The sequence below is a fragment of the Dermacentor silvarum genome, chromosome 9 (assembly GCF_013339745.2).
Source record: "Dermacentor silvarum isolate Dsil-2018 chromosome 9, BIME_Dsil_1.4, whole genome shotgun sequence".
NCBI classification, from domain to species: domain Eukaryota; kingdom Metazoa; phylum Arthropoda; class Arachnida; order Ixodida; family Ixodidae; genus Dermacentor; species Dermacentor silvarum.
This window is the reverse complement of record NC_051162.1, coordinates 75,594,349-75,620,998: the sequence shown is the minus strand read 5'-3', so window position 1 is coordinate 75,620,998 and position 26,650 is coordinate 75,594,349. Positions and strand designations below refer to the sequence as shown.

The 26,650-nt window shown below is 46.4% G+C and overlaps 1 protein-coding gene across 1 annotated transcript in view; it reads left to right on the top strand.

The window, feature by feature from the left end:
* Nucleotides 1–26,650, top strand: part of LOC125939844 (uncharacterized) — a 71,717-nt gene that overhangs the window by 25,287 nt on the left and 19,780 nt on the right. Inside the window, exons 4-9 of the mRNA XM_049655323.1 lie at nucleotides 1,865–2,066; nucleotides 5,536–5,627; nucleotides 7,913–8,056; nucleotides 16,372–16,530; nucleotides 16,736–17,641; nucleotides 17,672–18,158. Coding sequence (XP_049511280.1) covers nucleotides 1,865–2,066; nucleotides 5,536–5,627; nucleotides 7,913–8,056; nucleotides 16,372–16,530; nucleotides 16,736–17,641; nucleotides 17,672–18,158 — 1,990 coding nt within the window. The remainder of the gene's footprint in view (nucleotides 1–1,864; nucleotides 2,067–5,535; nucleotides 5,628–7,912; nucleotides 8,057–16,371; nucleotides 16,531–16,735; nucleotides 17,642–17,671; nucleotides 18,159–26,650) is intronic.

Below are 26,650 nucleotides of genomic sequence, written 5' to 3'. Positions count from 1 at the left end.
GGGGAATGAGTTGAGGGACTTGTTCGTAATGGTGCTGGACCCGAAGTCCCCGGCTCTGGCGTTGAGCATGCGCGCCACATCCACGGACACCCAACCTTTGGTGTAGTTCGGGATCGCTGATTTTGAGTCGCTAATGATCAGGCTATCCTCCGTACCTCCTTGGAGTACCACGAGAGCTATGGCCATCTACTCTGCTGCTTCAGCGGACGGCAGCCTCGCTGAAGCCGTGACTCGGATCCTTCCCTTCGTATCTACGACCGCCATGGAGAAGGCGGGCAGCCGCCGCCGTCGGCCGGTGGTGTCGTTGATGTTCCCGCTATTGCTGCTGTCGTTTTCGTCGTAGTAGTAGTAGCAATGGTGGTGTTGGCATCCCTGGTTCGTCTCGCACATTCTGTTGTAGCGGCGGTGGTGGTCGTCGTCCCTCGTCGCCATCAACGTCACCTGCGGGCCGCGGGTACCTGGCTGCATAGACGAAGATGATGCCTTCTCGTCTTCCGTGCTCCTCGAAGATTGTTACCGCCCTGCGTTTACGTCTTTGCACGTCATGCACCGGGTGCATGTTCTTCGGCATTTCTTCCGACGGCCAGGAGTTCTTGAGTCCTGGCGGCTTCCTCGGCCTGCTGGAAAGCCCAAAGTTGATCTTCAAGCACAGAGCTGAGCAACACAGTCCCCAAGCGCACGCGGAGGCGATCGCGAGAGGCTGCATCCCCATTATTGTTTGTTATGCCTCGACATTCCCTTAGCGTATGTCCCAGATTGGCTCTAGAACCACTGTTTTTGCATTTATCTGTCTTGCACATGTCTGGGAAAATGAGGTGTGAGATCGCCGGGTTCGGATAAGTTCTGGTGTGTAACTTCCGGCATTCGACAGACTGCTTTTTGCGGAGCTTTTCATGAGGTGGTGGGAAAATTCACCTTTCCAATTTGTAGTATTGCGTGATGTCATTAAATCTGATCATACAATCTTCCCATTCCTCCTCCTCTCGATCCTCCTTCTCCGGAGACGCTAAGATGCCAGCCTTATTATCAGCCGTCACTCGTTCCATAAGCCCTGGAGCCACGTCATGCGCAGTCGTATTATTGCTGTCTCCTGGCGAGGTAGAGGTGTGAACAATATTAAATAAACATTCCTTTCTTGACTTTTGTTACCTGCTATCAGGATTCTTAGTGCTTCCAGAGAGATTCGGCCGTCAGAAAAATTTCGTACTGCCGCCTTAGAGTCACTGACTATTACATCCGCTTCGGTCTGTGATACTGCTAGTGCATTACCTATCTCCTCCTCAGTGTCGATTTTTGCTGTGCTTGCCGTGACGCATGTTTTGCGCTTCTTTTCCTGATCAACTACGACGGCTGTAAAGCCGCGCCTGGGCTTGTATCTAGCAGCGTCTACAAATACTGCGTCTTTACTATTAGAAAATTTCTTTTGTATGTCCATTGTACTGCTTTCTCTTCTACCTTTAGGGTATACAGGGTGCATATTCTTTGGTAAGGGGGGAACAGTTATCGTATCCTTGGCACCATTCGGGATGTCCACTTTGGTTCCGTGTTGAGTATGGTACCCAATACCTAGTCATTCTAGTATGTGTCTTCCTGCCTTGGTCTTAGAAAGGCGTTCGTACTGCGCTGTTCACTGCGCCTCTGTGAGCTCGTCCATTATGTTGTGAAGCAAGTTGCTTCACAATGAAAGTCACATAAAGCTTAGGGCTTTCCAAAAACAGAGAGTAAACATTTTAGCGTCATAATTTTAGAAAAACATTTTGAACCATAACGAATGGAGGTCTACTATGTGGTAAATCATCCATCTTGTCTTTGTCTTTCCCTTTTATTTAGTAATACAGTGTCAACGCGTTTGTCCTATTTTCAGATAGACGGAAACGTGAGCATCACTGCTGCTCAGCTTATTGAGAAAATGGAGGCTTACGCGGCCACATTTCGATCACATGGAGTGAAGACGGGAGACCGCATTTGCTGTCATTTGTCCAACGGCATTGAGTCCTTTGCAGCTCTCTACGGTGTCATATTCGCAGGAGCGGTTGCCGTACTTGCAGATGATGAGCTCACGAAAAGTAAGCACCCTAAAATTTTATTGTTTGATTGCGATAGCTATTATCAGGTCACTCCCGGCGAATTTTCGTCGTTGGCGTCGTTGTGAGGTTTTGTATGAAGTCTTAGTGCGATAACATTATATCGAGAAAGATAGTGGATTCATTTGCACCCTACATTGGAGGTTCAGCAATAAATCGTGCCCGAGGTAGAGCACTGCACGGGCCAATTTTTGTGGCCCGGGCCCGGCCCGGGCCCGTTTTTACATTGGGCGGCCCGCCCGAGCCCGATCTAAACTTTTATGGCGAGACCCGGGCCCGGCCCAGGCCCGGAAATAATCTACGTTACCGGCCCGGCCCGGCCCGCCACCCCTTTACCTTAAGCCCGAGCCCGGCTCGAAACCGGCCCGAACCCGGCCCGAGGCCGAAAAATACATGTTTTTCAGAGTTGAGAAGCCCGAGAATAACTCGCAGAAAGCCCGAGCCCGGCCCGGCCCGCGTCAAAAAACCGGAGCCCGGCCCGGGCCCGGGTCAAAAAGCACATGCCGTGCCCGAGCCCGGCCCGAGCCCGTGAACAAACTGCTTTACCCGGCCCGGCCCGGCCCACGGGCCGGGCCGGGCCCGGGCTTTCGGGTAAGCCCGAGCCCGTGCAGTGCTCTAGCCCGAGGGGTGAAGTTGGGTAAATGAGGGCGCGGTAACGTGATCAAGCACGCACTAAGGTGGTAGGAGAGGGGGCACGTGAGCGCGCGTTCCCTCCGCTAGCCCGTCCATAGCTGCCCATGAATGTTCACGTGGCTGAGCGCGTAAATCCATCGCTCTCTATCATGGAGGTGATTTCCAGCGGGAACAAAGATTGGTGAGCCAAGATGACAGGAGGCTGCATGGGCACGGTCTATCCGAGAACTTAATGCTTGAGGGCACGTATTCTCAAGTTTGACCAACGCGTTAAAGAGAGAAGTAGCAGGAGCGTCAGCTGCCCTTTGCCCATGCTCCTCCTCACGCCAGCGCTGTGACCGCGAATATTCGTGGTCTCACAGGGAGATCTCTTCATGTATGACTTGGGCGCGTTAGACAGTGTTTCCTGACGTAATTCTTAGCGAATGTTTATGTGCTAAACCACCCATAAATGGGTGGTTATTGTGGACACTTGGTGCATCATGATAATGCGATGATTCCAGCAGATATAGACGCGAGCACTTAAAAAAAAGTTAATGCAAAGCACATCAGGCAGAGGTGGCTTTGTGAAGCTGTGAAGTACTTTACTATCGCAAAATGTGCTTTGCCTTTGGGGAAAAACTGCGACTGGACTTTTTTTTCGCGCTAATAGTTTTACTCAGCTAGTTCTTGTTCTGCAATTATGATTGACAACTCATTACACCATATCAAAGTGATTGCTAGGAAGTTACAATGACGCTGTTTGATTTTGCTAACGATTAAGCTTAGTGAAATGCAATGTAAGAATTTAACTGCACAGCCTAAATGAAACCATATGCATAAGGACGTTGTGAGTTTTAAGCGTAGAAACATGTCCTCTTCAAGTGGGCCAAAATATTTGAAAGACTGATGCGGGCAATGCAACATATGACAGTCGTTGTAACAATCATATCCTATAATTAAAAGGCAAAAGTGTTGCATGAATGTTGCAAAAGTGTTGCAAATAAAAGAAACAGTTACCTACTTTTCATTTCTAAATCGTTAAAATATCCCGGGTATTGCACCTAAAATGCTTTGTAGCTATAAAGCATGACGGGTATTATGCTGCGTTTATGTCGTTTCAATGAGTTCAGTAAACATGTGGTTAATAATTAGTTCGAAAACTGCAGACAGGGGCACAATAAAGTCTCCTAATACTAATAAGCATGCAGTTTCGCAAACGGACTATTCTGTATATCTATGAATAAGTGACTGTTTCAGTGCACGTTCTGTTACTTTTCGGAGACGAGAGAAAATCAAATTTTCAGAGAGGTATGACGTGGCACTCGGCTGTAATAATTATGTTGGAGCAAAAAAGAAACGACCTCTCGTGAATGCTTGATGAACTTCATAACATGAGATAAATTTTGAATATAAGATGGCTTCGCATTTGTACTTGCTCTAGTTTTGATTCGACCTTTCCCCACAATATGAATTTTCCAGAGATACACTTTTGAGGTAATAGGAAATCTAAAAGATAATGTTCTGGTAACTGTGCTAGCTTATTATTAACTTCGAAGAATAAATATGATTCCGCAGGTTTTTTTATTGCTTGTTTCAATGCTTGTAACTGAACTGTAAGAATCGTATAAACATTACACTGAATTCCACTGCCAAGTGACAGTACATGACAACCTAATCACATAAAGCATTTCTTGCCACAAAATATATTTTATAGTGATGCGTTTCTGCTGCTCCTGTGAAAGGAAATTCAATGGTAAAAATCATGTTTCAACCTTATGCCTTGCGGTAATTGTAACCTAATTGATAATGTTTTATTATTCATAGGTTCGTTTTTTTTAAATCTCGGTGGGCCATTTTCAGCAAACAGCTTAGCGAAATAAATATATTAGATTTGGCAAATTTGTTTTGCTTGTAACAAATCATGTCAGGAATGTTAACAAAAATTCTTTGTGTGAACCCTTCACATAGGCCTCAAAAATAGAAAATTCCACTCACATGTTCACGTCTCATACTGTCACGCTGTAGTGACGGTGAAGAGACAGACACTTTGAAAAATAAAACGTAACCCTGTAATGGGTGAACCTGTGCCCAGAAAAACAAATGATACCCAGTGCGCAACAACAACGGCATGCAAAACCTGTGACCATCGAAAATGTGATCAGTGGGTCAAGCGCATCGGCTTTTACAGATGACACGTCGAAGGTTCCAGCGTAATCATTGGTGGCTGCGTGCCTTCCTGAAAGTACCACACGATTGGCGTGGCGCGTAGACTCAGGTTACACAAGGTTCGGTGACAACAAACAACGGATAGAACCATCTATAACATTCAAGAAATTGCCGATAGTTGCAGTCATGTCTTGCGCCGAGCGATGAAGCTTTACATTTGTTAGCCAGTGAAAATCGGTCAAAGGCTAAACAAGAAAAAGTACGCGTGTCAATATCTTATATGACAAGTACTTTTGAATCAACAAATTTCACTCCTAGTTGCGTTTTCGTGTTCATACAAACATTCATAGGACATACAAACATATGCACCGGAATCGGTGTTTGATGCAAGTTTATCACTGATCGTTGCGCTTTCGCTGCATGCACAACGTCAAATGTTCTAGAAGTTGAAAATGCTGTAGAGGTATCAGATATTGCGTGTATTTCTGGCTGTGGACGTTAATATGATGCCAAAAAGTTATTTGCAATACATAGCTAAAATACCGCCTTGTTTAAATATTTGCTGATGAATTTTTCAAGGTTTGCATTTGTAGATAAAATGAAGGATTTCTTACAAATTTGGTGAAGCAAATCACGCCTATTCATTACTTTGTACAATTTTATATTTCAGATGAAGTGCTCTTTTACGTAAAGGATGTCAAGGCTGAATATGTTCTCACTGACAAAAGAAACGCTGAGAAGTTCGAGGATATCCGGCAAACCGTGAGTTCTTTAATTCATTACCTGGTTAACGCGTGTCTAAAACAGCCGCCATTACCATCACCTGAGATGCAACTATTGCTCTTCACTGTCATGAATAACTGTGGCATTGCGCAAGAACTTTTCGAGTGTCCTTATATCGAATACAACACGCTTGATTTGTCTGTTTAGAGCAGGTATTTCCTTTTGCGTTCGCACAGCACCGGCCTCACAATTCCCTGTATCAGAGCTCCCTTACAGACCGTTCCGTCGAAACCTTACCTTGGTTCACAGGACAGACGTGTGCTGTGTTCCCTACGCGTACGTTCAGTACAAAAGACACATGAATGCTAAGAGACGCAAGACATATAAGCGCAAACTGCACCAAACATTAGCTCAAGTACACCCTGTAGGCGAAATCGCTATGACACAGACGGTAATTCACCCGTAGAGCACTAACCTCCCTGACCTAAGCATGATTTAGCACTTTATCATACGCTAAAATGGGTGAAAGCGAAAGCCTGCACGCTCACGGGACATTCATTAAGTTATTTACGTGACATTCTCATGCGAATGCGATTTTACTTGGTATTACTTGTTTTATCCCACCAAAGGTCATAGGTTCCAGTGCACTAATTTATCCTAATCAACTGTGCCTTTATAAACTTCGGCTTAATTTACATCAAAGGTCGTGGGTTAGACGTCCGCCAATGGTAGGGGGTTCTACCATCAATGGTGGCACCATCAATTTTGGTGCCATTGAATTTTGGTCTCACGCAAGGTCAAGGGTTGGACTCCCGCCAAAGACTCCCATCAACTTTGGTGTCCTAACGCCGGACGGTGAACTTCTCGATAAAGCCGGATATTAGATTTTTCCACTCATGAGTTGCGGTATTGCGCAAAACCTCTTTCGGGTGTCTTTATATCGCATTAAACACGATATATTCGTCCGCTTAAATGCGGTATTTGATTTTATGTACGAATACCAGTGGCCTCATAATTCCCTACATGTATCAGAGGTCCCTTACAGACTGTTCCGTCGAAAGCTTACGTTCCTTGATAGGACAGTCGTGGTAAGTGTTTCCAATGCATACGTTCAGGACAAAAGAACATGAACGCTAAGAGACGCAAGGTAAATAAGCGCGAACTGCCCCCAACATTGGCTCAAGTTCACCCTGTAGGCAAAATGGCTATGACAGAGACGTTACTTCACCCGTAGAGCAATAACCTTTTTCGCGTTTTCATAGATTTTTTGCTAATTTATGTTTTCTGAGTTCAGGCACACACTAAGACAGCTTTGGAACCAGTAAGAATTCGTGATGTCGACAAGAATGTCAGATGACAGGGAAACCTGGTCTCTATCACAACATATTGGAAAGTTGGCAAATGCTTAAGATGAGAGATTAAATCGCTTTGCTATGTGTGGCGAAGCGTTCAGGGCATAGGAGAAACTCTTGGAAATAATCTCATTACTCTAATTAAAAATAAGCACGGTTACTGGCGATCACAAAGTTGGACGGCGAGAGTCGATTGCAATTCAGTAAATCGGTACCTCTATTCGAAATTCTCTTGTATCGACGGGCATAAGTCCGTCACGATCTCGGCCTTTTTCATCTTGAATGCACCTCGTAGATGTGGCGGTGGTAAGCTCTTCCACCGAACAGGCAGTTAACGGAATTTGCAGTGTTGGTAACGTGCTGGGATATTCGTTCGGATCGAAATAACTTTTTGAACGTAAATAATAATCTTACAGGCAGATACAGAAAGCACCGAAGATTCTGCAAGGCCAGTTTGCAAGTGTGACTAAGAGTTATATTTCGTGAGGTGGGAAGCTCGACTTTTCGCCACGTATTTCTAGTATAAGCATGATTACGAGAAAAAAAGAACCAAGTTTTGACCTATTTTTCTCTACGACTTTTATGTTAAACTGGCGAAAAATTGTGGTTCGGTTGGCTGAGTGTGTAAAGAGGTAAACATTGTTCTTCGTGGTTGCATGGCTCTTAAACGGGCTCAGAACATTTTAACTATTGAATAGGAGATTCCTTACACAGACCAGAATAGATTACCCAGATTTAGTTGATCTTCCTAATAAAGCGGATGTTGATGTTTCCTGTTCCTGTGCTAAGCATTCACATACAATTTTTTAAACGGTTCATTGACATTATTACTACTGCAAAACGCATTGCCTGACTTTGCACGTGGCCATTAATTTGCACGAGCACCAGTTATGGCTCATAGCTACTTTTGACGGTGCCTAAACATGTATGCGAAATAATAAGTGTCCTTCTCTCCTCACAATACTGCCGCAGCTCAAGAGGTGCTTTCTCATAGGCAGCGATATTCCAGGATTCCAGTCAGTCTCCAAGCTTCAAGCTATGAAAGAGAGCACCTCGCAAGACATTCACTACATGGAGCAACCGAAATGTGGCCTGCTGCCATTTCTTTTACTTCAGGCACAACGGCAACTCCCAAGAAAATACTGATTACGCACTAGACGTTTGTATCCAGTATTACCACTTTGAGGTGAGTACTCAATAAGCGGCGAGTTTGAGGTCTCCGAGTCGCATTCCAATTCCTTTGTACGAAAGGAAAAAGTTCGAACTACAAAGAATGCTGAAAATTGGCGTAATATCAGCTGTTTTTGAGCTTACTGAGTGGTGTGTGCCAATGGTAGTCGTCCCAAGGTCCTCCAGAGACGTGAGAATCTGCGTGGACTTCACAGAACTAAACCACCACGTTCTGACAGAATAGCATCGTATCCCTTCCGTGGAGCGCACACTCGGACTTCTTCATGGGGCTAAAGTATTCTCCAAAATTTATCATCCATTATAGTCATTATAATCCAATTATAATAGACGTTCTTTTTTTCCACTCCCATCTACGTATCATCGCCTTTTAGACCGTAACTACAAAGTTGGTGTACCATCTTGCCGGACTAATAATCATCGTCATCATAATCCGTCTATATTTATGTCCACTGCAGGATGAAGGCCTCGCCCTGCGATCTCCAAATTACCCCTGCCTTGGACTAGCAAATTTCCTAATTTCATTACCCAACCCAGTTTTCTGCCGTCCTCGACTGCGCTTCTCTTCTCTTGGTATCCATTCTGTAAATCTAATGGTTCACCGGTTAACCATCCTAAGCATTGCATGGCCTGCCCAGCTTCATTTTTTTCTCTTAATGTCAACTACAATATCAGCTATCCCAGATTATTCTCTGATCCACACCGCTCTCTTCCTGTCTCTTAATGCTAGACCTCAAATTTTTCTTCCATTGCTCTTTGTGCGGTTCTTAACTTGTTCTCGAGGTTCTTTGTTAACCTCCAGGTGTCTGCCCAATATGTTAGCACAACAGTGGTGGAATGCAATGATTGGACAATTTTCTTTGCAACGACAGCACTAATCTCCCAGTCAGGATTTGTAATGCCTGCCGTATGCACTCCAACCCAATTTTATTCTTTTGTAAATTTCCTTCTCATGATCCGGGTGCCCTGTGATAATTGACCACATAAACGTGTCCCTTGACAGACTCTAGAGGCTGACTGGCGATCCTGAATTCCTGTTTTCTTGCCAGGCTATTGAACATTATATTTGTCTTCTGCATATTCATCTTCAACCCCACTCTTACGCTTTCTCGGTTAAGGTCCTCAATAATTTTTTGTAATTCGTCCCCATTGTTGCTGAATAGGACAATCATCTGCAAACTGAAGGTTTCTGAGATATTCTCCGCTCATACTCACTCCGAAGCATTCCCAGCCTAAGAGCTTGAATACTTCTTCTAAACATGCAGTGAATAGCATTGGAGAGATTGTCTCCTTGCCTGACCCCTTTCTTGATAGGTAATAGGCTGGACTGATAGGATGGACACATCAAGCTAATCTTTCATTCTGAAGACTAGAAAAATATGGAACCACCTTTCCGCTTCCATCACAGCCATCACTCACACCAATAGCTTCCAGACTGACTTTCATAGAGCCTTTTGTTAACATGTTTTCTTTACTTATTATAACTGTATATTTTTCTCTCTTTCTCTGTGAGCAATTGTTATTTACCACTCATTCCTGTAATGCCCCAGGGCCTAAATAAAATAAATAAATGGATAAATAACTCAAATATAAATAAATGAGTAAATAAACAAATAAATAAATAAATAAATAAATGGGACGCTAACTCTGGATTTTCGCTAATCTCGCTTAGTGAAGATTCTAAAAAGCTCGCCACATTCATCGCATATTTTGGACACTTCTTCTTCAACTGGTTACGGTTTGGAATTGCGTCCGCTCCTGAGCACTTCCAGAAACAGATGCCATGCATTTTACAAGCCATCAACAGGGTTGGCTGTTACAAGGGTGATATTCTTATCTGGGGTTCCAACGAGCATGAGCACAATGAGACATTCAGAAATCTGATTCAGGTACTCGTCATGGCTAGAGTGACAATGAACGAAAGCAAATGCTTGTTTAATATCCAACTCCTCACGTTCCTTCGACACTGGCTAGACGAAGAAGGCATACGATCCGACGAAAGGAAGGTCGAAGCGATTTTGAAAATGGGAGCCCAAGGAACAGCACCAAACCGCAGGGAATTCTCGGAATGGCAACATACATCTCCAGATTCGTTGCCAATGTCTCTGAGGCTCTGCAACCCCCTACTCTTTTGTTTTCAAAGAAGCCAGAGTTTGCTTGGGATGCTCCACAAGAGCGGGTCTTTCACAGAAGGAAGTCGGTGCTCTCGTCTCGCTTTGTACTGGGAGTTTCCGATCCACGAAGGGATACAATCGTCACTGGATATGCATCGTCCTTTGTACTTAGGGCATAAAATCGGGTAGAAGCAGACGAATGGTAAATTTCTGTTATCGCTTATGCCTCAAGCTTACTCTCAGAGGCCGAGAAGCGTTACGTTCAAATCGGGAAAGAGTCTCTTGCTTTACTCGGGGCATGTGACAAGTTCAGTGATTACCTAGTCGGCAACCTGTTCAAGTTGGAGACGAATCATAACCCGTTGGTTCCGATCTTCACTTCGAAGAGCCTTGACGACCTGACGCCCAGATTGCATATGCTAAAGATGAGAATGATTGGATACCAGTACGAGATTCCATACGTTCCAGGCCGAGACCTTCTGGGAGCAGACACTCTTACATGAAAGCCTCTACGAAAAACGGAAGAGAAAGATCTCGACAAAAACGTAGCAGCTTTTGTGTGCTCTTTGAAAACCTCTATTCCCATAAAGGAGCACCGCCTTTAGTGGTTAAAGGCATCTCAATAAACAGACCCTGTTTATTACAGACAAATTGCACCTCTACGCTGCTCGAGTTGTCCCTGCCTCTTGCCAAAGGGAAGTTCTATGACTCTTACACGAAGGATACTTTGTCATAAAGATACTTTCTCTAGCCAGAGGTTATGTCTGATGACCTACTATAGGAGCTGACGTCACGTACATAGTGAAGCAATGTCAGCAATGTGTCGAAACAAGAGTTAACAGGAAAATGCCAATGATAAGCTCCGAATTTGCAAAAGACCCTGGCAACGCACTGGAATGGACTTGTTTCACTTTAAGAGCCAGTAGTGGCTGATAGCTACAAATTATTATTTGCGCCACCTGAACTGGTTCGGCTGGAGAAGCTCACGTACACAGCTGCAGTCAAACACTGCAAGTGTTTTTTGCACGCCACAGAATTCCTGTGGACGTGGTTTTCTACAATGGCCGACAGTTTTCGTCGACTTAGCTTTCGCTCTTCGCTCAAGACTACGGCATCAAGCACAATACATCTAGTCTTCACTATTGTCAGAGTAATGGACTTGCTAAGACTGCGGTAAAAATTATCAAGACTTTCATGACAAAGACGGACGACCTCTACCTGACGCTTCTAGCTTGCAGGTGGACTCCTTTGAAGAAAGGGTGTAGCCCTGCGGAACTACTCATGGGTCTTCGGCTAAGAACCAAGCTTGCTCTTAGTTCCACAAAGCTGACACCCCAACTGCCAGTTCAAGAGACCCTTCCGAGATTCAAAAAGCAATACCGGAAACGTCAAAGGAGTCTTCGACAGTCGTCACAGAGTCCACGGTCTACCGGAGCTTTTCTATGGAGACGGCGTCTCGTTGACAGAACTCAAGCGCGAAGCGACTGTGCAAGCCCCAGCCGATGCTGGTGCTGTACGCAGCAACAGGACCCAGCTAGTGCGATGTCCCCCTGCTAACATCATCGCAGAAAGTGCCAGTATCAGTGAAGGCGTTGCAGACGGGCGTTCGTGTTGCCAAGACACTTCCCACATGCATACTATTAGTGGGAGGTGCGTGAATCCACCTGCTGCTGCGAACTTCGCTTGCTCTATTCGCGAGATTTTGTAGAGGCTGCCACCTAGTGAAAGTAGATCGAGAGTGTTCTTTATAACGGCGAGTTGTCGCTTATCTGGCAGCGCGTGCTTCTCTTTATTTAAAGCACGTCTGAGATTAATAAACGTGTGGTTATGTGACTTCTCGTCTAGGTGTGTCGTTCTTTCCTCTTGGCTACAACAATAAGGCGTACCAGGTTAAACGAACTGAACCCTTCGCTCCAAATGCGACCTCCACCCGGGAATTACTGACGTGATACATCGCTTCTATACCGGATGTAGTTCTGCTTGCTATGTCTGCGGCGGCGAAGGCAACATCGAAAATTTATTGTGCCACTTTCATCAGTTTCACTCGGAAAGACAAACATTATCTATCGCAATGCGACGACTGGAAAATCGGTCGTTGTCCGTATAGGTGCTACACGAAGACCATCCTCATCGCTCGTCGTCGGCACTCACAGCTGTGAAGGCCTTTTGTCTTTCTTGAGGGCGCCTGGCCTATGTGAACGCCTTTGACTTGCTCAGGCCCTCGTCATGTGGGTGCGAGCTCACCTCGTCTTTCCCCACTCCTCTCTCTGTCTTATCTTTCTATTTACTTATTTTTTATATTTTTTTTTCTTTCACATACGGCAGCGACTAGTGGGGCTATGTCAGGAGTGGATAATACAAACAACAAATGCAACAGGCAACAAAGAAAGAAAGTTAAGCGAAATGTTGAGGGAGCACAAACAAGAATTCGCTTAATCGGATAGAACGGTTCGTTACTGGTAGCGAATTCCAACTTTCAATTGTTTCAGGAAAAAAGCTATACTTAAAAGCATTGGTGCACACAAAAAAGGGTGTAATGTTAACAACGTGCTGTCTGCTAGTAGAAGACAATTTATCAAAGGCCGCGAAGATATTCATTACTGGAGAGGCGACAAGACGAGTGAATAATGCCGAGAAAAAGTTTTTAAAAATTAACGTGTCGCTGTTCGGCGAGAGATGTTAGGTTGAGTGAAGGCATGACTGACGATGTTGAGAACTGGTGGTCATAACGTCGGTAGGTAACTCTAATGGATTTCCTTTGGATGGTCTCAACTCTGTCTATTTCGAACTGCTTGTATGGATTGCAGATGATACTACCATACTCAAGTATATGGCAAATAAAAGTTTTATATAACAGTAATTCAGTGTCGCGCGGAGGATTAGGCAGCGTACGACGTAAATAACCGAGTTTTTATAGAGCTTTAGCCGTAATGGAATCAATTTGCTTTGACAAGGACCGGTTAGTGGTGAATGTGAGACCAAGATATTTATATTCAGAAACGCGTTTAATTAAATTACCATTAGATTCGTAACTGAAAAAGAACTGGCTAGCTTTATTAGAGAAGGACATAACGACAGTCTTACGGAAGTTAATAATGGTTTGCCATGTTTCACACCATGGCATTAAGGCGAACATGATCAAATGGAGATGGAATGATGTCATATAATACGCAGTCGTCTGCATGTATTCGGGTTTTAGATGATATCTTACATGGTAAATTATTATTATATATTAAGAAAAGAAGATCACCGAGGACCAATCTTTGAGAAACGCCTGATGACACGTCAACCACCAAGGAATTGATCGAGTTAAAGCTTACGAATTAAGAGCGGTGAGACAAAAAAAAAACTCTCTATCCAGTTCACTAACTGGGGGTTGGTAAGAATGGCATTTAGTTTGGACATCCAAAATCAAAAAAAGATGGCTGACTAATGGAGTAGCACACGAGGAATAAGGATTATAAACAGGGATAAGGTGCCTCAGAAAGGCTGGCCAACGTTTCGATAGGAGGACCTATCTTCGTCAAAGGCAGTAGTTTTGAGTGAAGTACGGTATCGAAAGCGCTGATTACAAAATGCATTTTTTCCAAGTAAAGCTTGCACCAGCCCGATTGCGTATCTAGATGATCTGGAAAAACGGAGAACCTAAGGTCTGACAGAAGCAAAAGGGCGATGCCGTCAATTTGGCTGTTTTGTCTGTCCGTCCGAATTGCGATATAGTCCGGTGGAGTGAATTCCGAATCAAAAATCCCACTGTGTAGCCACGTTTCCGTGATGGCAACAACGTGAGGACAGTACTAGTGAATAAGAGACAAGATGGCAGGAAATTTATTTGCGATATTTTGTGCATTAACATTGAGTAAACGAAGTTATTCAAGCAATGTGGAAGCTGCTCAAAGATGCGATGATGGTGATACAGTATGGCTGCTGACATCGGCACGGTTGGTAACTGAAGGCACAGATGAGAAGCGAAAAAATTTACTGGAAAATTTCACCATTCCTTTAATAATAGTAATAATAATAATAACAATAATTATAATATAAAATAACAATAATCGTAATTTGGCAGGAAACATTCAAAAATACAAAACTACAACCTTCCTACCAGAGTCAACGAGGCAAAAGGCGCCTATTTGGTGCCTGCCAAGGCCTCGTTTCTCCGACGTGCAGCAGACAGCGATCAGCGCTGTCGCAAAAAAATACCAATTTGTAGTAGTACATGAAAAATATGTGCAAGTATATACTGCATACATTATAGGACACGAATAAAAAGTGGGGGGCGGGGGGATTTGGTCTGGAAGCCCAGCATATGGAGACAGGCATTTTAAGTTCAAAATGCTCTAGGTAATAATAATTAAAAGACATTGTGTATGTTACAGAGCAACAAAGCAATGACAATGTGGCACTTTGGTAGAATATTGCAACAGGAAACAATTCGGTACTTTCATACATTTTCTCAATTACATACATTTAGGTACATGTGACTAATCACACAAATAGGACATTCACTCTTGTTTTAATTGATAAATAATGGACTTTGATTGTTGCGCGATAGCAACTAGTTCCGGGTAGAAATTTAATAATCCTGGTATCTGGTAATCTAACAACTGCGTCCCGTAACATGTTCTAATTTTTTTCTTTGCATAAATATTCTGCCAAAGTGCATGATTAGATTCGGGTCACTTATATGGTGCCTTTAAATTGAGGAAAATCTTGAGCGCAAGGCGCTGGCGAAAAATATTAGAAATAGTCAAGATACCGTTTTTTTAAGAAAGGTACTGTTAGGCCGCGCTTCTATCGAACATACAGAATGGGCGGTGTAGGGCTGCATGATTGTTTTGTATATATTGTTGCAGTGCCGCAACTTGCCCACGTGTTTCATGAATAGGGAGGCGGTCACTCCCCAGCGCCTCCGGGCAGCAACCGTTTCTGTTTTTGAGGGGTCGAACGGCCCGCGTGGTGTCGGGTGACGAGCCGCGGCGCGCGCCGGGGGTGCGCGGTGCGGATGCCGAGAACGGATTCGGAGAACGCGGTCTTGCGCACACTGGGTTGGCATTCCGCCGATGGTCATAATAGGTCAACGCGGACAAACCTCGAGTGAAACGGCTGTACGCGGTGTTGTGGCGCCGGCCTCCGAGTCCCCTGCGGGCTAGAGACGGCGCCAAGGTTTATGGCCTAGCATTGTTGACCATGTGCTGTGCGTACGGAGCGGGGGTCCACTCCCCTACGCGTCCGGGCGGCAACCACGTGTATCTTGTTTTGAGCGCTGAGAAAAGCCCGCGTGGTGTCGAGTGTCAGCTTGCAGTGCGCTCCATAGAGGCGCAGTGCGCATGTGAGGATCGCGTTCGAAGAACGTCGTCTGAAAAACACCGGGTCCGAATGCCGCCAACGGTCATTATTTTCCCATGCGGAAAAACCTTGAGGAGGGGACTGCGGTACGCAGTGTTGTGACACCAGCCCCCGAGCCCCCTGCTGGCTAGAAACGCCACCGAGGTTTGAGATGGCCGAGCAATAAATCGTGCGTGCCTGGCGTGTTTGCTGAGGCCGTCACTGACCACGTGGAAATAGCAGAGGGAAACGGAGTTGCGGAAAGAAGGAAAACAGGGTTGTTTTACAATACATTTACTTTTAATTGTAAGCCCATCCCTTTGGGTTGTGGCTTAACAAACTTTCAGCTCTCATTGGCAACGGCTTCCGTGGGATGGGCCAACAGTCCTACCGCCCTTTTTCTTTGTCTATTTCACCTATAACAATCGAGACGAGGTGCTTGTTCCTCAGTCTAGACTGTAATCACTAAACCTGATAGATCAGTAAGACTCCGTACGATGCAACGCTAGTCTGGGCCGTAACCACTTAGTGGTAGAACAGTGAGACTCGGTTGGTCGTATGTAGTGACAGTTGTCCTAGGCTCTAACTTAAGACAAGTCGAAGAGTAAGGCGCTGTTTACTTGTGTGTTTTGCATCAGTGTTGTTTTGCTAACTCTGCATTTGACTGTGTAAATATTTTCGTTGCAATATATCCTCAAGTTGTGTTACCTCCAACCTGCCTCCTGCTTCATCAACGCCGATAAACACCTTGAAGAGACTTTCATCGACTTCAAGGACAAAGAACAAACTTAACTGGCGCAGTCGACAGGGATCGGCGAGCTCTACAACATCGAATGCTGGACCAGTGGTGAGAGGATCAAGTCATCTAACGACCACCTCCCGCACCTTCGAGAAGACCCCAAAGCAGCCAAGTCCGGCACCGTGGAGGAGATCCGGAAATGGCAGTGCATTCAGCAACGGGTGAGCAGGATTTCTTGCGTCTTTCTCAAGTTGGCATGGCAGTTGGTGTGTAGAGCTCATGGTGAGGACACGCGGGGGCGCAGAGACAATGGAGTCTAATGGAGTTGAGGGTGTGACTGTGGCGGAAATGGATCGGAATCAGGAGTTATCAAATGTCGGTATTCTAAATTCCGATAACTCAAATGAAGTGAGAGCACCCAATCAGAGCCAGGAATTGTCGCAGCAGGTATCTCAGCCTTTGCAAATTCCAAATGATACAAGAATGCTCGAGCTCGAGGTTCAAAAGCTTCAACTTCAGATTGAGTACGAAAGGCTGTTGCAGACAAGGACGAGTGCTGAACGTCTCAATGTTTCGTTGCCGAGCACTGGGTCTGAGCGGGGCGATCAGAGGCGGATGGGTTTCGATTCCATCGAGCAATGCGCTAAAGTGCTGAAAGGGTTCCGCCTGCCGTGTGACGCGGATGTACCATTATGGTTTGAGGAAGTAGAAAAACTTTTTGCTACGTACAGGGTACCGTATGAGAGTCGCGTGCATCTGGTCATGCCAGCGCTAACTGAACGCGTCCGCTACCTACTGCGTAACCTCAGCCAGGAAGAAAGTACAGATTACGAGTCAGTTAAAGAGGCAGTGTTGATGGAACTGAAGCTTTCTCCGGCAGAGTATCTGCAGAGGTTTGAGAGAGCAGTGAAGCGTAAGGAGGAGACGTGGTCACAGTTCGCGTCGCGAGTGAAGACGTATTTCTCTTACTACCTCCAAGTGAGAGGGGCCGACACTGTAGAGGTGATGGCAGAACTCATGGTAGCAAATCGTATAAAATCGGGCCTTGGTATAGAGGGTCTCGAGTACGTGAGGCTACGAGAAGGCGAGGGATGGCTTAAGCCACCTGAGATCGCCAAAGTACTACAAACGTTTGAACAGGCAAAAGGCAAGGGGTACGCTTCAAAGCCGTCAGCGGCAGACATAGGGCAAGAGCCGCCCCGAGTAGGGAAAGGCGCCCTCAAATGTTACTTGTGTCACGGCTCGGGCCACGTCGCTAAGGATTGCCCGAAATCTAGCGATAAGATAAATCAATCAAAGAGGGCTATCGAGCCAAGGCAGAGGGTACAAAATGTGGCGATTGCCCACGAGACGGTAGGTGAGATACCTGAGGGAAGTGAGATTCCTGATGGAATCCTTACTGCAAATATAAAAGCCGTGAGACGCAACTGTGAAGGGATGACTAAAGTACAGTTAATTCATATCTCATGCGGAGATGTATCCACAGTTGCGATTATGGATACAGGGAGTGAAATAACTGTTATACGGGAGAATCTGCTTCCGAAAAGTCTCGTGGAGCCGTCAGGCACGGTAAGATTGGTGTCTGCTTTTGGGAAAATTATCCAGGCAAAACTGGCTACGTTGCCGGTAAGGTTAAATAGCCCGAATATGGCTGCGGAACCTCAGAACGTCGACCTACTCTGTGCGTTGACTAATGAGCTCATCGAGGGCACGGATTGTTTGTTGACCCATGAAGATTTGGAACTGTTGTTGAAGGCCAACAGCTCTGTGCCATACCGTGGAGCACCGGCCGAGCCTGTCCATGTGTTAGAACAATCAAATGAGTCAGTAAGCCGGAGAGATGAGTTCAGTAGGGTGCAGCTAGCTAACTCTACCCTAGAAAAGGCTGAGCTGAAAGCCAGTCCGGAAAAGTGTCAAGTTGCACGAGGCCACATTCATCGCCTCGGGCATATTGTCGGCTCAGGGAAGCACGCACCAGATCTAGAAAAAATAGCTGCAATTAAGAATCCGGTTTCACCGTGCACCAAAAGGAAACTACGCAGCCTGCTAGGACTGTGCGGCCACTATCGCGAGCACGGCCGAGGATGTGCAGAGGTGGAGAACCGGATCACGTGGTTAGCAGAGAAAGCGGTACCCAATCAGATACGTTGCTCGGAGGAAGCTCAGACGGCATTTGAGGTTCCGAAACTTTCCCTCTGCGAGTCCATGGCACTCAGCACTCCGGATCCGTTTGGGCCCTACTGGCTTTTCACAGACGTATCAGCTACGGCTCATGGAAGCCATCGTAATAATATAGTGCCATGCCAACTGGATGGGCGTGAATGTTCCTGCTCACCTGGCGCTGTATATTGTGGACTTTGAGAGTGCCGATCCAAGACACAGAGACACTAGAGTGCTCTTATAGCTTGGAACTGCAATCGTGTGCTTAATTGTTTACTGACATGTATTGTGTATTTCTCTTTCCTCTCTTCTTGCTTTGTTATTTTGCGGGTTGGTTTGTTGTTCATCTAATTAGGCCATGGTGGGGTTAGTAAGTTCGATTACGCAATCGCGGCAGTGATTTATCGTATCACTGAGCAAAAATCAGCCCAGTATACTCTTTAGGGGGGACGTGTTAGGCCGCGCTTCTATCGAACATACAGAATGGGCGGTGTAGGGCTGCATGATTGTTTTGTATATATTGTTGCAGTGCCGCAACTTGCCCACGTGTTTCATGAATAGGGAGGCGGTCACTCCCCAGCGCCTCCGGGCAGCAACCGTTTCTGTTTTTGAGGGGTCGAACGGCCCGCGTGGTGTCGGGTGACGAGCCGCGGCGCGCGCCGGGGGTGCGCGGTGCGGATGCCGAGAACGGATTCGGAGAACGCGGTCTTGCGCACACTGGGTTGGCATTCCGCCGATGGTCATAATAGGTCAACGCGGACAAACCTCGAGTGAAACGGCTGTACGCGGTGTTGTGGCGCCGGCCTCCGAGTCCCCTGCGGGCTAGAGACGGCGCCAAGGTTTATGGCCTAGCATTGTTGACCATGTGCTGTGCGTACGGAGCGGGGGTCCACTCCCCTACGCGTCCGGGCGGCAACCACGTGTATCTTGTTTTGAGCGCTGAGAAAAGCCCGCGTGGTGTCGAGTGTCAGCTTGCAGTGCGCTCCATAGAGGCGCAGTGCGCATGTGAGGATCGCGTTCGAAGAACGTCGTCTGAAAAACACCGGGTCCGAATGCCGCCAACGGTCATTATTTTCCCATGCGGAAAAACCTTGAGGAGGGGACTGCGGTACGCAGTGTTGTGACACCAGCCCCCGAGCCCCCTGCTGGCTAGAAACGCCACCGAGGTTTGAGATGGCCGAGCAATAAATCGTGCGTGCCTGGCGTGTTTGCTGAGGCCGTCACTGACCACGTGGAAATAGCAGAGGGAAACAGAGTTGCGGAAAGAAGGAAAACAGGGTTGTTTTACAATACATTTACTTTTAATTGTAAGCCCATCCCTTTGGGTTGTGGCTTAACAAACTTTCAGCTCTCATTGGCAACGGCTTCCGTGGGATGGGCCAACAGTCCTACCGCCCTTTTTCTTTGTCTATTTCACCTATAACAATCGAGACGAGGTGCTTGTTCCTCAGTCTAGACTGTAATCACTAAACCTGATAGATCAGTAAGACTCCGTACGATGCAACGCTAGTCTGGGCCGTAACCACTTAGTGGTAGAACAGTGAGACTCGGTTGGTCGTATGTAGTGACAGTTGTCCTAGGCTCTAACTTAAGACAAGTCGAAGAGTAAGGCGCTGTTTACTTGTGTGTTTTGCATCAGTGTTGTTTTGCTAACTCTGCATTTGACTGTGTAAATATTTTCGTTGCAATATATCCTCAAGTTGTGTTACCTCCAACCTGCCTCCTGCTTCATCAACGCCGACAAACACCTTGAAGAGACTTTCATCGACTTCAAGGACAAAGAACAAACTTAACTGGTACTGAGTGTTGTTGCCATGATAAATTTTCAATGAATCGAATACACTTCTTCTGTAATACTTGAAGGTGATTATTATTACCCTGAGTGGTGGTTCCCGAGACCAAAATACAATAGTGAAAATGCGAGAATACTATAGAGTAGTAAAGCTGTCGTTTAAACCATGATGGTAGCATGAAACGTAACCTATGTAGCATACCTATTGTTCTGGACACATCAGCGTGAAGATAGGGGACATGTTGTGTCCGACTTAGATGTTCATGGAAGTGGACGCCTAGGAACTCATGTGTGGGTGCTTGACTTAATTTTTTGCCATTAAAAGTGAGCTTTAAATTACTGATGATTGCTTTATTATTAGCTCTGAAATGATTATAGTTGGTTTTCTCGGTGTTAAGAGCCAACTGATTGTTCAGTAACCAGAACGGCAGCTGTTGAAGCCAAGCCTGACTGTAAATACTGTTTATGTTACCACCGTGAAAAAATGCATTAGTGTCGCCAGCGTATAGCACAAAGTCAGGTGTATCAGGTATGAGTACAATGTCATTTATATAGAGAAGAAACAAGAGGGGGCCTAGGATTTAGCCCTGAGGAACACCGTATTGTATTCATTCTAAACTGGAATAATTATCATCAACGCTTACAAACTGATAGCGATTATGCAAGTAACTTCTACTCAATTTAAGTGCATTGGCGCGTATACCGTACTTGTTAAATTTATGAAGAAGAACGCCATGCTTGATAGAATCGAACACTTTCCTGAAATCTAAAAAGATGCCAATAGAAAAGAACCTATTCTCAATACCTGTTATTAGTCTTTCTTTGATTTCAGTAAGAGCTGTTTCCACAGATTTACCTCTGTGAAAGCCATGTTGCTGCTGTGCTATAATGCAGCTCTAGTGTAAAAAATCGTTTAACATTTGTAGTTAGGCGCGTACTCCCAGTGATAGCGTATCTTATTAATAAAGACATGATCATAGCGCATTTTTAAAACAAAACCTTTGTCGCGAAATGAACCGGAGGCCTCCCAGAGCTTTTTGCAAACAGATGTCACATTTGAAGACAGGTCATTGGTAAAGCGCAGATCGGAATTTTCTAGTTTAGAGGCGTTTTGAAGACCTGAAGCGTATGCTGGAAATTTAAGATTTCCGTTATTACTGAGCGCGAGCTCACCTCATATTTCCCCCACACCTCTCGCTATCTCATCTTTCTGTTCCCTCTTTTTCGTCCGCCAGAATAGCGTACCCAACCAAACGCATATCTGATTAGCATCCCTGCGTTCGCTCTCTTTTTTCTGCGCCTCCTCAGTTATATTTCAAAATTTCAAAATTAGCGTTGTGTTTTACATCCGGCAAGCGCATATTTTATCTCACAATTAAAAGCCGCCCGTAAGTGTTACGTAGGAAGGTCTCCATTGAGCGGTTACGGTATTTCTACTAGGACAGGCTGCTAGGCGTGGGTGCAGCAGAACTGTACGCGGCGGCTTCCTTTCTTTTCAGATTAATTGTTCAGGTAAATATTAGAGTTTGAAATTCTAGGCACGACGTTATTAGTAAGGAATACAGCTCTATGAACTTAAGAGCAAGCACGCGTACCTGACATTCTAGTTGAGACTTATGAAAAGAGGTGAACTTGCACAACACGCGCTAACATTATAGCAGATAACCGGATTATTATTACAGGAAGGAAGTGGCTGCAAATTGAAGGGAAACGGCATCGATGGCCAGAAATAATTGGTATGACAGGAACATGAATTTTTGGGGCCATAGGAGAAAGACTGCTTCTGACTTAACGGGCACCTGCAGCCCGTTGGTAGAGGTCTTCCTCTCGAGATGATGAAGCTGGTATAATGGCACTGAAAATGATATCTATCACAATTCCGCAGGTCTTCTCATCTGCTACAGTCTGGAGACCGATACGTAATCTTGGAGTCCATGGCACATGCATTCGGCTTTTACTTCAACATGTATGCTGTGTGTCTTGGAGCGACGATTGTCGTGACACCGATGACCCCAGAATCTGAAGATTTGGCTGACTTGGTCGACAAACACAAGGTACTACTTTCGTTCGTCCCATGTTGACAGGCGTTGTTTTCCTGTCTGATCTACCACGCGCGTAATGTCGGGAATAAACAATCTTGTCGCGATGGTATTGATTTTGGAAGGGTCAATATTTATGCTTATATCCAAGGTGTGCTTATATCCACTGCCAGTGCATGTTACGAAAGCCCGTGTGCCTAATGTAATCTAGAGCACCTCACTATGTCACCAGGCAGCCCATGCAGAGGTTACTGTAAGCGTGCTAAGCAACATTTCGCGTTTAGACAGTGCGGCTTTTGATTAAACGTTTGGTTCTTCACAAGTTTATACGATTTATTCTTGCTTCAAAATGTATCTTATCAGGTTGTGCAGTTTTCATAGAGAAGACATCCTGCAGAATATTTTCGTATTTAGGTAGAATACATTATCATATACCACAAGAAAAATTATGTATGACCCATGGTTGCCTATGTAGCAATGTAGTAATGCAGTTATTTTGGATTGCTTCATTGGCATTGCCTTTGTGCGTATAAAAGTACTCGCTCGCTCACATCCCTTCGCACAACTGCTACGACTGTGACTATCCGCGAAAATAGTGGGTCAGACTCTGCTGGAGACAATGTAGTGATTCTTTTCCAACTGTTTTCTTGTCAAGCTTCATACGAGAGTGGTACAAGCAGTATGTGGTCTAAGATACCTCAGGTTTATATGGGCTGGTCGAGTATGGTGAATGATACCAAAATATTAGAATCAAGTGAAATGAGTCGTTTTAATAATACAGGCGTGTGTTGCATTCATAGTGGCCCTAAAACCTTAACTAAATCAGCTGGGAAGCCAAACTTTCCTTTCGAGCATCACCTGGCATGTTTCTGGTGTTATCTTACACGAAGGATTTCACATTCTGAAGAAACTTGTTCCTTTTGGATAATGCAGCCACTGGCACCATGACACCAGTGCGGAGGTCCCTCGTGGCTGTTTATAGCGCCTTGACTCCAGTTCATTCTAGGAAAAAACTCCACAAAAATAAATGCTGAATCCTAATGTGCACAATATTGTAGACGCCTCATGTATGGGCGATGCGCTGCTTTAATGTGAAGATACGCACAAGCCAATAGCCGAGCCATCATTCACCTTGCTGGTCTTGGGTTCCCGTCTTTACCCGCCTGAATGAAGCTAGCACTAGCATACTTACTGAACGTGCATTGAGCTTTTGCGATGACTACGTTTTGCGGTGAAATAATCCAACTTCAAGTGCCTCAGATTTGAAACAGTGCACATCGTATTGATTCAAATGCCACTTCTCACAAGAACAATTTCACATTCTGAAGACGCTTGTTTCTTTTCGATAAAGCAACCACTGGCACCATGATACCGATGCGCAGGTCTGATGTGGCTGGACGCACAGTCAGACACACGAGTGCGCAGCTTGCGCTGAACGCGCTAGTCCCCGTTGTCGTCCTCTTCCTCTAATATTCACCGTACTCCGGGGCCGGAGTAGGCAAGTTCTAAAGGCTACAGTTTCTGCACAGGTCGGGCCAGCTGTGAGCCATTGGGTATTTCAACTTAACGTGCACGAAAGATGCTATCTTAACTTTGGGTACAGTGGCTCACTACAAACAGTTTTCCAGAACATTCCAGTAGCGTTGTGCTCATGAATAATCACAACGTCACCATTATTTATGTTATACATTTGTGACGATTTTCTCGAGTGAACGTATTTACAGTGTCAGGGCATATTCACGAAGCCATCTCTTCCACAGTTGTTTCATTATTTGCTGCCTATGGACTCACAAACAGACAGCTCAGTATCCGTGTCTCCCCACTCATTTCAAGTTTTGTGACTATACAGAAGACGGCTGCCTAACAAAAAATGAGACGGGGATAGAATGCCTGGCTCTTTAGGAGAACAGTAAATGAAAGTTATGGGTATGGAATTAACAAGTTTCCGTTTCAGCCGGCAAAGTGCTCAGGTGCTGTAGGTGAACAGAAGCCTTTTCCAATGACTTGCGAAGGCACATCTTAGCAATCCTAACTAACCGTTCCCCAAACCCAGCCCACTAAGAAGCTATCTCTGCTGTAAATTTCCAAATCATGCCGTGAATAGAGCAATACTACCTGACTTCGTCTTTCCTCAACAACTGGTCCATGGAGGCTAACTCACGTGCAGCTTCCTAAATGTAGAATGCGCGGTGTTCTACCTCTTTCACAAAATCTTTTGAAGCCACGTGGAAAGCATTTGCAGTAAGTTTAACAACATGTTCTAGATGAATTGCTCTAACTACTGCACACTTGAAGAGCACTACGTGTATCTTGACGCGACTGCAGTGTTTCATAAAAAAATGTTGCAGTGGCTTAGCTCGGCTATGCCAGGATATACGTAGCGTTAGCAAAGGTTCAGCTGATTATTCTTAGCTTTCCTGGTTGTCTAGATTGTCAAGGATTAGCTTGATTGTCATGCTTACTGCTGCTCCAATGACACACACGCGGTATACGTATTATGTGGCACATGTATATAGCCTTCTTCTGTTCATTCCTCCTACGCTCAACCGCTAATTGCCAGGCAACTACTTCGGGATCCGATGAGTCAAGCTTCTCCGTTCTTCTGCGCTGTTGAGCAGCATTTGCGCTCTCCTTCTCCATGGCTATACCACACTGGCAAACGCCAGTCAGAAGCGCAGCGGCTCCAGCGCAGTGTCAGACGGCAACTGCCCAGCGAGCGCGCGCCGGCGCCAGTGCGTCTACCACGGCTACGACGTCACTCCTCTGGAATGCGCAGACCGGCTGCGGTGAGTCGCGCGCGGCGGCGGCGGAGTGCGCGAGAGGTGCCGGCTCCGGTGGCTCCGGTGCGCAAGCCGTGTGACATCACTGATCCTTGCGCATGCGCAGCACGGCTCTTGATGTGCCGCGCGAAACGGGCTTGGCTAGGCCAGTGTAGCTAACGCTACAAAAATGTCACAGTTTCGCCCTAAGGGCGAAGCAATGAATGCGATAGCAACACAGCAATGTCATACGAAGTAAGGTGAGCGGCTTTGGTAGCAATATGAATTGTAGTAAACATGAGCTGATTAAGTAAGCAGGTGTGCTGCGGCGTAAGTAGACCGACATGAAGAGAGACTCGATGACCACGAGAAGGCGCGTGTGAAACGGTGGTGTTGATGAGAAGCGCTTCCCGTGGGCAGCGCGTGCGAAGGGACACACCTGTAGCGCTGCACTGCCGATCCTGGCAGCATTGCATGTGTAGGGTGCGTTGGAAAATGTGACCCGACTATTACTAACTGAATTAACAAGCGTGGTGTGAGCGCGCACAAACAAACACGAATAGATCCCACTGAATGACTGCAGACAACGACTGTCAAAACGCTGGCAGCAAGCATACGCCGCAGCGGTCGAAGGTGCGTGCGGTATATCGCTACAACGGAAACTGAGCGGCGAATGCACGGCGCATAAAGGTCAGAGCCGCGTGGAGATAAGAGACGGTGCCGACGAGCGACGAGCGCGGTTGTTGGCAGAGTAGAAGTGCGCCTCCCCCCCCCCCCCCCACTCTCTCCGGCGCTGGCTTCCTGCTTCCTTGCTTGCGCGTGGGAGATTGAGTGCGGTCGCTCTCCGTGATAGCGCGCGTCCCCGCACGCTTCCGCTCGGGCATACGGCGCGCGGCGAAGATTTTATCTATAGGGAACCTCACGGCGACGGCGACGCCGACGGCAGAAATCCGGTTGAAGTGTCCATATAATTGCTATCGCAATAACATTACTCCATCTCTCGCTAAAGGGGCCCATGTGTGGATGCGAAGCAGCGGGAGATGGTTTTGCGGCAGCGGCCCGAGCGCTCATCGCGGCGCTGCACAGAAGAATGAGGCGCGCGCATTCCGTCATTTTCATACCGCGGAACTACCGTGGCGCCACCAGCGGAGTATGCAGCTTGAGCAGGAGATGGTTTCGCGGCAGCGGCCCGAGCGCTCATCGCGGCGCTGCACAGGAGAGAGAATGAGGTGCGCGCGCTCCGTCATTTTCATACCGCGGAACTACCGTGGCGCCCCCAGCGGAGTATACAGCTGTCGCACTACCTGTCGTGCGCGCCGCTCCGGATTCCTAGAGGAGAGAAAGGGGGAGCGTAGGAGAAGAGAGAGAGGGAGGGGACGCGCATGAGCTGTGGGGGTGTGGCACGTGGGCGCCGCGCCGTAGAGGATTCCTACAGGAGAGAAAGTGGGGATCGCAGGAGAGGGGAGAGAGGGGAGGGGACGCGCATGCACTGTGGGGGTGTGGGACGCGGGCGCCGCTCCGTACATTATTCCTAGAGAAGAGAAATGGGGGAGCGTAGGAGAGGAGAGAGAGCGGGAGGGGATGTGCTTTG